This window comes from Thermobia domestica, chromosome 6 (assembly GCF_964235325.1).
Source record: "Thermobia domestica chromosome 6, izTheDome1.hap1.1, whole genome shotgun sequence".
In the NCBI taxonomy this organism is placed as follows: Eukaryota; Metazoa; Arthropoda; class Insecta; order Zygentoma; family Lepismatidae; genus Thermobia; species Thermobia domestica.
In genome coordinates, this window is record NC_137459.1 from 203,309,137 (window position 1) to 203,323,677 (window position 14,541).

The window sequence follows — 14,541 nt, forward strand, 5'->3', positions numbered from 1 at the left end:
ATTAATAACAATTTGACTTCTGAACTGTTCGAGGAGATGCTTCGTAATCAAATAGTTCCAGCAATGACAGATACTGCAGGAGACAATTTTCCCCACAGATGGTTTCAGCAAGATGTACAAGACCGCACAACGGTGTAAATATGTGGCAATTTCTTAACACGGAATTTCCTAAATAATGGATTGGCAAAACAGGTAAGATTGGGTGGCCCGCTCATTCTCTCTTCCCCTGATTTATCGCCACTATGGTACTTTTTCTGGGTTTATCTAAAACTCAGTATTTTTTCTATATCAAACAATACGAACCACGATGAAAGATTTCCAACCACAAGATGGACCACATCTGATTATTGTTATTGGTGATTATATGCCTGAAGTAAATAGTGAGATTGTTCATTTGTTCAACAAAGGACCACATCCTCGAAATAATGTGATTTTCATTACAGAAAATGTGTCTGATCAAAGGAAACAAAATCAAAATATAAGTTTAAATTGTCCGTACTTGGTGTTGTATAAGAAATCATGTGATTACTCAGAAATCAAACACATGCCTTATCAAACCTGAACATCTTATGTCTTTGCAACAAAGTTTGGAGGTGCAAGGAAAAATACACATGGCTACTTGTTGATTGATCTTAAAGAGGATACACTTGATGAAACACAATTCCGTACAAATATGAGTTCAAATTATCATGCATATTAAAAAATTTAACTTAGTTTTATCACGACATCTCCTACAGTGAAACACGCTGATCTGCGTGCTCTGATCAAAGAAAAGCAAGATTGTGTAAAGCTATAATTGTCAATTCAGTTGCTTTACGAATACATAGTATTTGTGAATATTATGATAATGTCTTAAAAGCAAAATTCCGTTGACAGATATGTAGAATGCAATATTGAAACGTTAGAAGAACACACTCCGATACCTCGTAGACAATACAAAATCATTGGATAAGAAGAAGAAACATTCAGCTGTACAACGAGGACTCTTACTCGCATTTCTTGCAACTATTGTAACAGGAGTATTATCCAGTATCTTCTTTAAATAATAATTATTGTGGAACACAACAAGAAAATGTATTAATGGCACCAGAAATGCTTCAGTAAATGCATGCACCATTTAATGTGATTCAGAAACGTGAATCGAATCTCTATCATTAAATGCAATCTATATTTAAAAACGTCATATCCGAATGATGAAGAAAAATAGTCAGAACAACAGAATACTAAAGAAATACCTTCCTGTCACACACGAACAAGAAGACCCCATACCGTTTAGAATTACATCGATAAAAACTGAAAGAAGTTCAAACTGCTGATGATAGTGATAAGCAAGAAATATTGACAGTCATTCCACAAATATATCGTGGGAGAGCAGAACTAATATTTTATCGCCTAAAATAAGATGGTGCAATGTCGTGCTCGTGGGAGCATAAAAAGAACTGTGTATATCAACGACTATAAACTAAAAGGATCTCATATTGTACGTTTAATTTGTGATTTGGCACGTCCGAGAGAATGTACAAATTCTCAAGTTTTGGAATTTTTTGTAACTACCTTTCATCATTTAATAAGTGTCTAGAACTGATTGGTAATCAAAGAAAATTTACATATATTTTCAATTGTAATAGTGCAACACCATCTTAAGCATCACCACTATCAGCACCTAAACTGTTTTCTTTTGGAGAAAATGTTGAAAAAGGTTGTTTTAGATGAGCGATCGAAAAGATAAAACCTATATTATTATTTAAAGGTAAGACATATATGAACAATGGACTACATAAAACTGAACAAAATCATATGCTTGACGACCATTGTCATGCTTAGTTTTCGAGAAAAGGGGAAAAGAAACTTTAGAAGCGCTAAAAAGACTATGCCATCCTTTAACCAATAATAATTGACAGTTTTTATTTTGTTGAAATAAATTGTTATTGACTTACTACTGTATGTGTAGTAAACTGCACTGTGAACTAGTAGATTGTACGCCTATTCTGTTGTTGTTTGTTTAACGAACGGTGACATGCATACATTCGTTAAGTACGTACTACTTATAACTCAACTTCACAATTCCACTGTTCTATATGTTTTTATTTTCTATTATAATTGCTCAATCTTCACTCCATCAGCCAGTTCCCGAAAACAATACTGGCTTCTCATAATTTCTGAAGTTCTTCTTCATTTGTTGATTTAAACCAATCTGAATCAATGTCATCTATTTTTTTAATTTCAGAAGCGAAAGAACTCTCTCCTAAAGTCAAGGGATAACTCAATGGCATCCCTAATCAGTTAATAGGCGCACGAAGCCTTAGTTCAATTCTCAATGGGACCTCACGTGGCTCAGATCCTACATTAAGCTGTAGATCTATGTCTCATATAGCCTTGCTGCTGAAAGGGACGCTAAAATCAAACTCAAACAAAATCATTAATAATAATAATAATAATAATACCGTGTTTTCTCGAAAATAAGAATGGATCATTGTATATATATATATATATATATATATATATATATAGCCATCATCAGAAATCTGAGTGCATGATTGATTTTTCAGAATTCTCCAAATAAAACACACTGTGTCTATACAAAACCATGTCTATTGGACTCGTTTTTGAAAACAATGTTGTTCATATAAGGATACGAAAATCCATGTTATTCTTCACATGGAGCAAATTTATTGAGGAAAGCTGCTTGATGATCAACAGATAATTAATGAACAGAAAACTTACGTCATACTTTGTTTGATTATATATCGTTTCAACGACACCTAGGGGTGTGTTTATGAACCCTTGCCAACAGTTGTCTCTTTACTTCAACGAACAGTTAAGTATTCACTATTCAATCATGTCGTAATATGAGTAACATTGGATGCAAATCTGTGACGTGCGATCTTACTGTTTCCATTCGTGTGAACCATTTGAACAATCTCCCTATTATCTCCCATATTGGGCATTCATATAACTTGTAATAAATTACCATGTCCTGAAAATGACGAATACATGTCGCAAACTATTGTAGATTACAAATACCTAAAACATTATGGGAAATACAAAATATTAAATAAATTAAAAATCTTAGGTAGCTAACAAATTTTCAACTTCGTTGATCATCAGAAATATTATGAAGAAGCCAAAAAATTTATTATTTTCACTCTTCAGAAACTGATCCTCTTTCTCTGTAGGCCTACAATTTACATATTCTCATGTTTATAGTAGTGTATTCGCCTGCTAGGGGTCCCATACGCACTGAAAGCTTCACTCTGTTTGACTTCAGATTCATGTTTGGGGTGGTTCACTTGTTTTGAAAAGAATGGTCACATGATTTGGGTGTCATCGGTAAAGCCGCTATTTTGGATTCCGGCCGGCTACGCGACTACATCTATTTATGCTTATATGGTAAAATCTCATCACAAAATTCAGATGAAAACTTGATTCGATTCTGGTGCCAAATTAAAACTAATGCATGTTTCAAGTTATCTGAGTTAATATCGTTCCTTTAAGTTGCCGACATTTTTCAATATGGCGTCTATTACCGTAAAAAGTAACTTTCTCTGTTTTACTACATTCAATTCGTAGCGGATCATTAGAAGGCTGCCAGAGATACGGAAAATACTCGAAGTAAACGTTGTTGAGTAGAATCTCAACTTTCAAACGGTACGTATGTTCTTGCTGAATTTTAAAAACTAAGGGAGCTGGGCCATTTTATGTAGCCCAAGATTTTGGATTTTGGGAAGTTAGGTTGCGCTTAGTAAAGGGCATACGGAAATACTGTTACAAATAAAGACGAAAAAGCATTTGTAAAGGTGCCTACTATTGTAACATGTTGTTTGGGAACCCTGCACCTCCTGGCGGAAATAGAATTTGGAAAGAGACTTACAATTATGTCATCAAAATGGCAACCAAGCTATACTGTGTTCTGGTCCGGTGTGCACAACAAGGTACCCTCTATTTGACTTCAGATTCATGTTTGGCGTGGTCGACTTCTTAAACAAAAAATTGGTCATATGATTTGGTTGTGGTCTATAAGACCCCATCTTGGATTCCAATACGGCCGCTCTGTCACCCTGTATATTTGCCTTTATGTCCACATTGTCGCGAAATTTAGTGTCCGACGGAAATTTTTCATATGAACAAAATTAAAGGAAATTAAGTTGATACAAATGTTTTCCGATTTTGAGATTGAAACAGTATTTGTAAACTGAATCTGAAGTGGTTATTTGTTTCTTCCCTTGAATTTTCTACCTTCTTCTATGCGAAATTTGACATAGTCTGCAACCAAAATGATAAAAATCTGAAGCTCCGAGTCTACGTGACAAGCAAACAAATGAAAACTATAAGAAGTATTTTACATTGTGTGTTCAAAACATACAAAAAACATCACATACATATAAAATAATAAATGTCGTACACTATTTGTGAGGATTCTAGCACAGAGAATCACCTTGTCATTTATAGTATGCATAACAAATTATTTCGAAACTCCGATATGGGCATGTAGTTTTTCTGAAGTATTTAGTTTGAAAATTTTTAGTATAAACATTTTTGTTTGAAAATTTGACTTGAGCTTTTCTAAACATTTTTAGTTTCAAAATTGTTTGGAAAATGTTTAGTTTGAAAATTTTTGCTTTGAAATTTTTAATTTAAGATTTTGTTTGAAAATTTTTGATTGAAATTTTTTATGGCGAAAAGAACGATTATTGTGAGAAGATTCGTCAGATACAGAAAATGAAAAGACTCACACGGTGTGATCACTAACGTTCGCGTGCTTCATCGGACTGAGACTTTGTTCTTGCAAGAAATTTTGAATTAATTCTACGAACCGACTATTATATTGGGGCAAGGTAACTTTGTAATTTTATACAGTGTTTCAGGTATGTTTAGTTATTACCAATAAAAGGCACCGAAAGTATTTGTGATTATTTGTTGTATTTCCAGAAAGCATGACTTCAATAAAACGAGAGTGTAATATTTAATATAACAAATACGTGAAAGTGGGTGATGCTCTCACCTATTTTCTTTATTACACTTTAGGTCTTCTCACGGGTGTAACCTTCCGAATCTGGACCGTTACGGTGAAGTAGATTGCGCTTTCCTGGATCGTTGGACGACTGACGGAGGGATGAACTTTCTGAACCTACTAGTAATATAATGCAAGGCTGTATTACTTGGAGGTAAAGAACCGTACATACTCTGCGGGAGCCGTCTAATGACAGGATATGCCGGGACGCGCGAAGCTGTGCTGTAATACATTAATGGCTTCGATTTTATAGTGCAGTCTTCTTGGATGAAATAATCATGGGCTTCAGTTGAAACGAGGTTGTATCTCCATCCACCACCTATCGAGTATAGATGTTTCTTAATTTGTATCCCGATTATTTTCATCAAACAAAAAAGGCATTTCCCCTTTCCGGAATGAATTCCACAATGCCAGTAATACGTTTCTAATCTCTTACTGTTGTAGCTGATGAAAATTCATGGTGTAGAGAACATTCGTCTTCGTTCATAAGATCACTCATAACGCAAAAAGTAAGAATTTTTCATGCTTAGTTATATCATATCGACTAACTGCTTGTTTTCTTTGCCTCCATATCCTCCATGTCCTTTGGCTGGTTTGTTCTAACGCTGCTCCAATCCTTGATCAATTGAAATAGAACTGAATTTGCAAGAAGTACCTTTCACTACAAACCTGCCAGTAACAAAGTCATAATATATTGTGAGGAAATGGTTTTGCAACATCCGACAGTCCTGTAGAAACACTGCTCCCCACCAGGAATAGTTGATTTTATCAAACGCAAACGACAAGGAAACTGCTTTGATCACTATGTCAACAAACAGTTCCCAGTTTGCTTCTCTGAGTGCACGAGTTAAGTTTTGTAACATTGGATCGAGATAAGATACAAACTGATACCAGTATTTGAATATGTCACTGGTTTGCGTGCCATTACGTAGAAATGTCCTCAAGGATTCATCATAAGCAGGCAACTGATTTTTAACAGAATCCACGTTTTTCTGCATTTCACTTACGCGTTTGCAATCAACGGATAAATTCAGTAGTACTACTGACGCTGCAGTTCTTAACTTATGTTCAAGAAAGGATGTGTTGTGTTTCTATGTTTAAGAAATGATAACGCGGTAAGCGCAGCGTTGTTTCTGATATGAAGCTCAAACCTCTCTACCCTCGTGAATGGTGAGTTTCACTTACAATACTCTTTACAACGTGTGGTCCAAGTGTTTCAGTCTCAAAAAATACTTTCTCATCACTATCCAGAAGATAATGATCGAGACAGCTCATGATTTCTTTTGAGAAGTGGAAAGCTCCCAACCCAATGAAGATATTTTTAAATTGGTCTAGTAACAACAGTTGAGTATTTCTAGCGATTCTGTAGACGCCTTCAAAACACGAAAGAGATGCACACTGCTAGTTTGTTTGAACCAAAATCGGAAAGCATTTCCTTGACTTTTGTTCAGATGAAAAATTTTCGTCGGACGCGAAATTTTGCGACAAAGTGGACATAAATGTAAAATACACAGGGCGACAGAGCGGTCATATTGGAATACAAGATGGAGCCTTATAGACCACACCCAAATCACGTAACCGCTTTTATATATAAGAAGTGGAACACCTCAAACATGAATCTGAAGTAAAACAGAGAGTACGTTTTTGTGCACACGGGACTACAGCACGCTCCAGTTTGGCAGCCATATTGATGACGTTTTGTAAGTCAATGTTCAAATTCTATTTCCACCAGGAGGTGCAGGGTTCCCAAACAACATGTTACAATAGCAGGCACCTTTTCAAATGTTTTCCCGTCTTTATTTGTAAGAGTATTTGCTTGCCACTTTGTTTAGCGCAATGTAAGCTCTCAAAATTCAACACCTTGGGCTACACAAAATGACCTAGCTCCCTCAATTTTTAAAATACACAAATAATATAGGTAAGATTGTGTTTGAAAGGTGAGATTATGTTCAATAACGTTTACTTCAAGTGTTTTCCGTATCTCTGGAAGTTTCGTAGTAATCTACTATAAAACGAATATAATAGAACTGAGAAAGTTATTTTATTACGATAATAGACGCCATATTGAAAAATGTCGGCAACCTAAAGAAACAATATTAACTCAAATTACTTCAAACATGAATTATTTTTAATTTGGCACCAGAATCGAATCAAGTTTGTATCTCAGTTTTGTGATGACATATTACTGTATAAACATAAATAGATGTAGTCGCGTGGTTGCGATATTGGAATCCAAGATGGCAACCTTACCGACTGCACTCAAATCATGTGATCATTTTTAAAAAAAAACAAGTGGACCACACCAAACATGAATCTGAAGTCAAACAGAGGGAGCTTTCAGTGCACACGGAACCAGGGCAGTCGCCTGACTATAGGTCTGTTGAATCTGCCTGAACACAGATCTTAGAGTACGTTATACATTCCTTATACACCCCGCACATAAATATTTGACACTTTGCACAAAATACTTGGTCTTCTTGTTTTCCTTCCTTGAGAAAAAAGCACAACCCAGAATGAGAAACTGAATAATATAGAACTGAACAAACTTTTCGCAGTGATACAATTGCTCAATTTTTCTTGCCAAATGGTGAACTTATAGAAAGAGCCCAGTAGTAAAGTTCAGATAAAGATAACTTTTATTTAAATTCAGTTGCGCGCGAAACTTTCCTCCGCAAAAGGCATCACTCGAAAACAAAACTTAAAAATTATCCTGAATAGTTCGGACAAAAAAATATATTATAATATTGTTTTTTAATAATGAAAATATAAAGGGCACCTAGGCAAAAGTTAAAATTATTCCTGAAAGTATATTTATGCCGGGTTAAAATGTCTCCTTCCTCTCCATCATCTGTCTTGTAATGTGTTATCTGATTGATACTAGCGGAGAGTGTGAAGGTCAAGTGTAGTACACGATCTTCATCATTACGCATATTTAAATAAGTGTTCTGTTTACCCTCACATACGACTTTGAAATATTGTGTCATATACATAAAAAATTAAAAAGTAGTTAACTTTAATCAGATACGTCAAACATTTGATCTTGATTTCAATGTCACAAAAAGCGTTCCCTAATAGAGGGATACAAACGAAGTATAGTATTCAAACTTAAATGTTAATCTATTGCTGGATAAAGACTATCCATCCACTGCTGAAAAACAGTCAAGAAATGTCCCCAACAAGAGGAAGATATGCAAGTGTAGTATTCAAACTCAAATACTAATATACTGCTGGATACAAGATTGCTCATGAAATAAACATCTATTCACTGTTAGATAAAGTAGTTACATTTTTCTATTATGATGTCACAAAAAGCGTTCCATGGCGTTCCATCCGGGAATCAAACACGTAGGCCTACTTCTCGTGATGATAACACATACGCTGAACACGAGAAAATCTCTCGTTTATTATCTTTTCAGTGCTATAGGTATGAGACATGAACCTGGGATCTGAATCACATGAGCTCTACGAGGTACTCTCAATGCCAAAAATCAAGAGGGAAGTTTTCCTGGTTCCTTAGTCAAAGCGGTGAAATGGTCTTACATAGCACTAAATCATGGCACCTGTCTTGGACTATGATCGGGAGTTAAAAACCCAGTGGGGTGAAAATTCAAAATTTGTGCCAAAATATCAGGTGACCTCTACTTTAAACTTTCAGCCAAAATACTACGTCACGAATTCAACATTCTCGCGTCATACTTTAAATTCCACCAAAACATACATGACTCAGGGGCACTAATTCAAAACTCATGCCTCATGTTACGTGACCCCATATTCAAAATTCGCACCAAAATACCATGTGACCCTATACTCAAAATTCCACCCAAAATACCACATGACCAACAACAAATCCAAGTAATCAAGTGATCTCCAACGAGAAATTAGCGAATAGTTTGGGTAAGTGCTCCACTTACTACTGAATGGTAAGGCGTTCAAATCGACACTGGAGAAGATACGTTATCCAAAACAATAGCCAAAACACGGTTCTATCGCTTTTCTTTCTGGAAATTTCGATGTCCAAGATGCTCCTCTCAGTGGGCGGCAAATTACAGCAAAAGTGGATGATATGATTTCAATAGTGAGTAAGACATGTAAAAATTCCTGCTCTCCAAAGACCTAAACATCCACCACCAAACAATGGCAAGCCATTTGGAAAACGCTGATTACAAAAAGAAGCTCAACGCTTGGGTTCCACACGATCTAACTCCAAAACACTTGATAGAGTTTCCATCTACTGAAATGTCACAAACTCGAATCATTTCTGAAGCTGTTGATCACGAGTGATGAGAAGTGGATAAACTATACAACGATGTGCAAAAAAGATTATGTTCGCTCCACAGACTGTGGCAAAGTCCACACTAACTCCCAGGAAGGATATGCTGTGTGTCTGGTGGGATTGGAAGAGCATAGTGCATCACAAGGCGCTGCCGCTGGGCAAAACGAAGGCCTGAATATGTACTGTCGGCAATTAGAGCGAGTGCACCCAGCAATTTAAAATAAATGACCGGAACTGTCAACAGAAAAGGTGTCGTATACCACGCTGACAATGCCAGACTGCATATATATCTTTAACAATCTGTCAGAAATTGAGAGAACTTGACTGGGAGGGCCTTAATGCATCAACCATATAGCCCGGATCTGGCTTCATCAGACTATAATTTGTTTTGGCCTCTGTAGAACTCACTGAATGGTATTAGTTTCAAAAGAGGAATGGGAAAACCACGTGTCACAATTTTTGGACAAGAAACCACAGAAGTTCTATAGTGACAGGATTATAATGTTGCTGGAAAAATAGCAGATCACCAAACAAAATGGTGCACATATCATTTCATAATGTTATTTTTAAATCATAACAAATGTATTCTCAACTTTGGCCTCCAAAATCTCAATACTGTTTTAGACAACCTGATATGCTTATTAGGAATCAACTAATATTTACGTTGTATGCTATCGCTACCGTTCTCTGCAGAAAAAAAAAATAGTTAGGAAATGGATTATTTCACTTTTATGATTCATAAAATCTAATGGTAGTAAATTTTGTTCATGGCGCATGGCAAATCTAACAATTGGGTTGGTGTGACTGAAATGTCAAACTGACTCGTGTCACTTTCAAAGGCCGAAAAAATGAAAACTACAATACCTGTCAGTCAAGTCTGAAGCCTGACATGCAAAGGAGTCTTCAACCATACGTTGAACCGTGCTGTCGTAACTGAATTTCTACTCTCGCAAGAAAAGATCTAGATGCCGGAAGAGATGGTAGTCGGTGGGAGAGACATCACGAAAATACAATGAGTGAGGAAATGCTGAAATGCTGCATATCGTAACTCATGGCGAGATTGCACCGTCCTTTGGGCAATATGTGGGTACACAGCATGAGGACAGCATGTGTATTGATCATTGCTGCACGCTTGCTAGCAAGTCTGCAGTATATATTTCACGGAATTCAGCACTGCATCGGTCCGCATTGATGGTTTCGCCTCAACAGAGCACATAATGGATCACTTCCACTATAGGCCAATACATCAATAACTTTTTTGCAGATAAACTAGTGATTATGGAAAGAATTTTGGGCGTTGACCCTTTCACTGTCCTGATCGTTTACCATTGTCGTAGCGGATAAAATTTACATGAGGAGTGGTAATCCGATGCATGAAACCTTCCTGATTATTCTGTACACTCAGAGAACTACATATCTCCAGGTATCAACTCTTGTTCACCAGTGTCAATCCATGTGGCACCTGTGAGTTCAACTTTTTTACTTTACCCATTGCGTCAAGCCTCCGAAAGACAGTGGTATGACGTATTTCAAATGAGTCTATAATTCAACGTACACTTTTGAGAGGGTCTGCTTCTACGGTGTTCCTGAGGAGCTCATCACATGCTGTTGGTCGGTGGCTCAGCGGCTTCATTTTTTAATGTTGTTCACCAGTAAATAATTTCACAAATCACAAGTATATGGCACGTTCATTCACCACTCCTGGCCAAATTCACTGTTGATGTTATATGTGGCTAAATCTGCAGAATATCACAGTTTCAATTCGAGAAGCAAAGTCAATTGCAATTGTGTGTTCATGGTGCACTTCCATATGACTCCGTTCAACAACATATTCACTTCTGACCGACTGGGAACCCCAGCTTATTTCCTGGACATGTATGGAGTATGTGACGTCGTATGTGTGACCTGAGTGTATTCATTGGTTCCATTAGGCAAAATGTTTTCCTACCAGATGTTAAATAGACATTTCAATCACATCAACCCAATGCATTGCAGCTACATTGTAAAATTAACATGACTTCAAGCTCTTACAAAACATAAAAACCTAGAGACGCACTTCCAGTGGGACATAAATGATTATCCTAAATTATTAAATGTTTGACTGCATCTAATATTTTCGCATGTCAGTTAATTGGGTTGATTTTCATTGTCTTTAAGTAAACATTGTATGGCCAAGATCTTCTGATCCAACATGTCACCATTATTTCTTATTCTTCACATATACTACGAATTAACTGCCTACTCAATTATGAAAATTACACTTCAATATATACATGCTTAACCTTTCCTTCAACGCTAAATCATACCTGTGATCTGACAGAGGTGATGGTCCCTTTTCTGGACTGGTTGCTGTTGAAGTGCTCATTGAGTTGTTCAGGAAGGGAAGATTGCTCTCTGCTAACGCAGCCTGAAATATATATATTATAGTTTTATTAAAATGCTTTTTGCGCATCATTAAAGTAGTAAAAAAAAAAAAAAAAAAAAAAAAAGAAGAAAAAATACATGTTTATCTACTAAAGCCGAGAATGTTAGAACTCAGTTCTCAGCAAAATAAGGAATGGGATAAATATTGAGTGATCTCACATGTGGCTACACAGTGAAACACTAAGTAAAGTATTCAACATTTTTTTCTTTCTTTTCACATAATAATAATAATAATAATAATAATAATAATAATAATAATAATAATAATAATAATAATAATAATAATAATAATGTAGCCATAACAACCTAAACGCAATATGCTGCATGCCACAGATTGGCAAATAGTGTAACGGCTTCTGGATATACAAAGATTAGATGCGATTAACCAGTAAGCAGCCCCCAACCAGACTGGTAGACTAAACAGGACAAGGAGACTAGAGTGGCTACTGGTACTGGAAACATCTGGTAGGGACTCCAAACAAATTACACATAAGCCTGTAACCTCATTATGATATGGCAAGTATATGTTGCCATTCAGAAGTCAGCCTCTGGCAACCCAACGAAGTCACACGATCATCATGAGCTAAATAGCGATTGTTGAACACCCGTTAGAACGCACTCTTACGACATGGAGAAGAAGAAAGAAAGCATCTATAAAACCCGCTGTCTTGGGAGCGGCAGGACATGTCTGAAACCTGTGCTTGACATGATGATATGCAAACTAATAATTGTAGGATTTCAGGACGATAAACCGGATCACCCAAACAAAAGAAATACGCAGGAAAGCAGAATACAGGGAGCATATCTTCGGCAAAAGAAGAGAAGATACTACACGGTATAGAAGGGGAGTATATGAACTGTTTCTAGAAAAATAGAATGGGTGGATGTCACCAAGTAAAATACTAGGAAACTAACTAAATAAGATACAAATGAGCTGAAAGAAGGGTGCCAACCAGACGACTATAGGCACTATATACAACCAAATAAATACCAACTGTATAAAAAAGAATCACACCAGGAGAACAAAAGCATAGATAAAAATCTCGATACAATCAATTTGGAGAAGAACAAACCCAAGCAAAGAAAGAACTGTGAAAACTAATACCACAGATCAGTTGCAAACAGTCGTGTGTGCCAGATTCTTATCTTGCGATAATTCCCCGCGAGATAAATCAAACTACTACTGAGGAAGATAATGAGACTTGGTTACGAAGTTATAGTTGTATGTTTATCACAATTGAAATAATAGTTACATGCAGAGACTAGCCTTCGGCTTGCTGGGGACTCCGCCTCCAGACACCCGCTTTTCCTCGGCCTACAAGTATTTTATTCCAAGTATCTACAATATGAGATTATTGGTTTAAAAAAAATAAAACTTCTTCATCGCCCCTTTAGAGCCCCCAAAACTTACAAATATTCACCTTTGGCAATTTTTCTGCGGGTTAGTCCCGAAAAGCTACAATCATACCAAATTTCAACTTTCCACTTCAACCGGAAGTACCCTTTATTTTATGTCAGTCAGTTCATATAGTTGTATACATAGTTAGGATTAGAATGTCATAACCTCCCCGTGCTGGGAGTAAGAGTGAGAAGCAGAAGCCAATAATAATAATAATAATAATAATAATAATAATAATAATAATAATAATAATAATAATAATAATAATAATAATAATAATAATAATAATAATAATTCGGCTACCAGGTGATTTTGCCTCAATGGAGAGTTTTGATTCAAAGTCTCACGACAAATTATAAAACAGGAACATCATTGAGTAGCCATAAACAAACCCTTTGCCTAAGATTTTGACAAAAAACATTTTATTACAGTTAAAATAATTAGGAATACCGGAGTTGGCTTATAGGAGGTTGCAGTTTATTTTGTGGAAGAGATACAGTATGTGTTTGAAGTGGCCTTCCGACAGCAATTTAACTACCGCCCTCCCGCCAAAAAGGTTACCTGGTCTTAGCCACATCTTTCCAGTATTGCGAGACACAAGAAATATTCCTGTTTGCCTAATTATCTACAAATGAAGAATGGTTCCTCTTCGGCAAATCTCATACATTTTAATTCTGCTTAGGAATAGTAGCACGCCTTCTCCCATTTTCAGTGCGGCGCGCAACGTCCCCTTTGTCTCTATATTATGCTGAAAATTGGGCGTACAGAAATACTACGATTTCAGCTCCTTGATTAGCACTGTCCTATCTGCACTAAAACCACAGCGTTGGTCTTTCTCAGTCCCATTTTCCGCCAGAGGTGCACTCACAGGGGTGAGCGAGTTCACCATGTCCGAACCACCCCGAAAATGAAACTTCCTAACTCAACACTTTCTCAATGAAACTATGCTTGTTTAAGAGGAAAATGGTTGATATAGCATGAAAATTTGATCTTACATTTCATCTGTACCCTCTCTTATAAAAACAATCGATCAGTTTTTCTGAAAATATAGGTGCAAGTATTTTACAATTACTTATAGTCTTTCCGGGTCAGAATAATACACGTTCAGTACTACACAGACTTAGTGCCTTGTAGTATTGGACCCTCCCCCAAGCTTGGAACCCTCCCAATAAAGAATTCTGAGTGCGCGCCTGTTTTCCGCCATTACTATGAAAGCGTGATATTTAGAATTGGTTAGCGAATTTACCAACTGAAACTCTAAAACCTTATAAACAAATTTTGATATTGGCTTCCAATACGAGGTTATAAAATCCAAACAATATTTGCCGCTAGTCTCGTCATTAAGAGGACCTTAACATTATGCGCTTTCCTCCCAATAAGGCACTCACATGGGAATCTCACGAGATACCAGTGATATACCGAAGAGGAAATTAG

At 36.4% G+C, this 14,541-nt stretch overlaps 1 protein-coding gene across 24 annotated transcripts in view; it reads right to left on the reverse strand.

Moving 5' to 3' along the window:
• FoxP (forkhead box transcription factor P) overlaps nt 1-14,541 on the reverse strand; it is a 1,320,908-nt gene that overhangs the window by 41,057 nt on the left and 1,265,310 nt on the right. For all 24 annotated transcript variants that reach the window (XM_081762611.1, XM_081762608.1, XM_081762609.1 and 21 more), the window contains one exon: nt 11,591-11,691. In XM_081762611.1, coding sequence (XP_081618737.1) covers nt 11,591-11,691 — 101 coding nt within the window. Of the gene's footprint in view, nt 1-11,590; nt 11,692-14,541 lie in introns of those variants that run through there.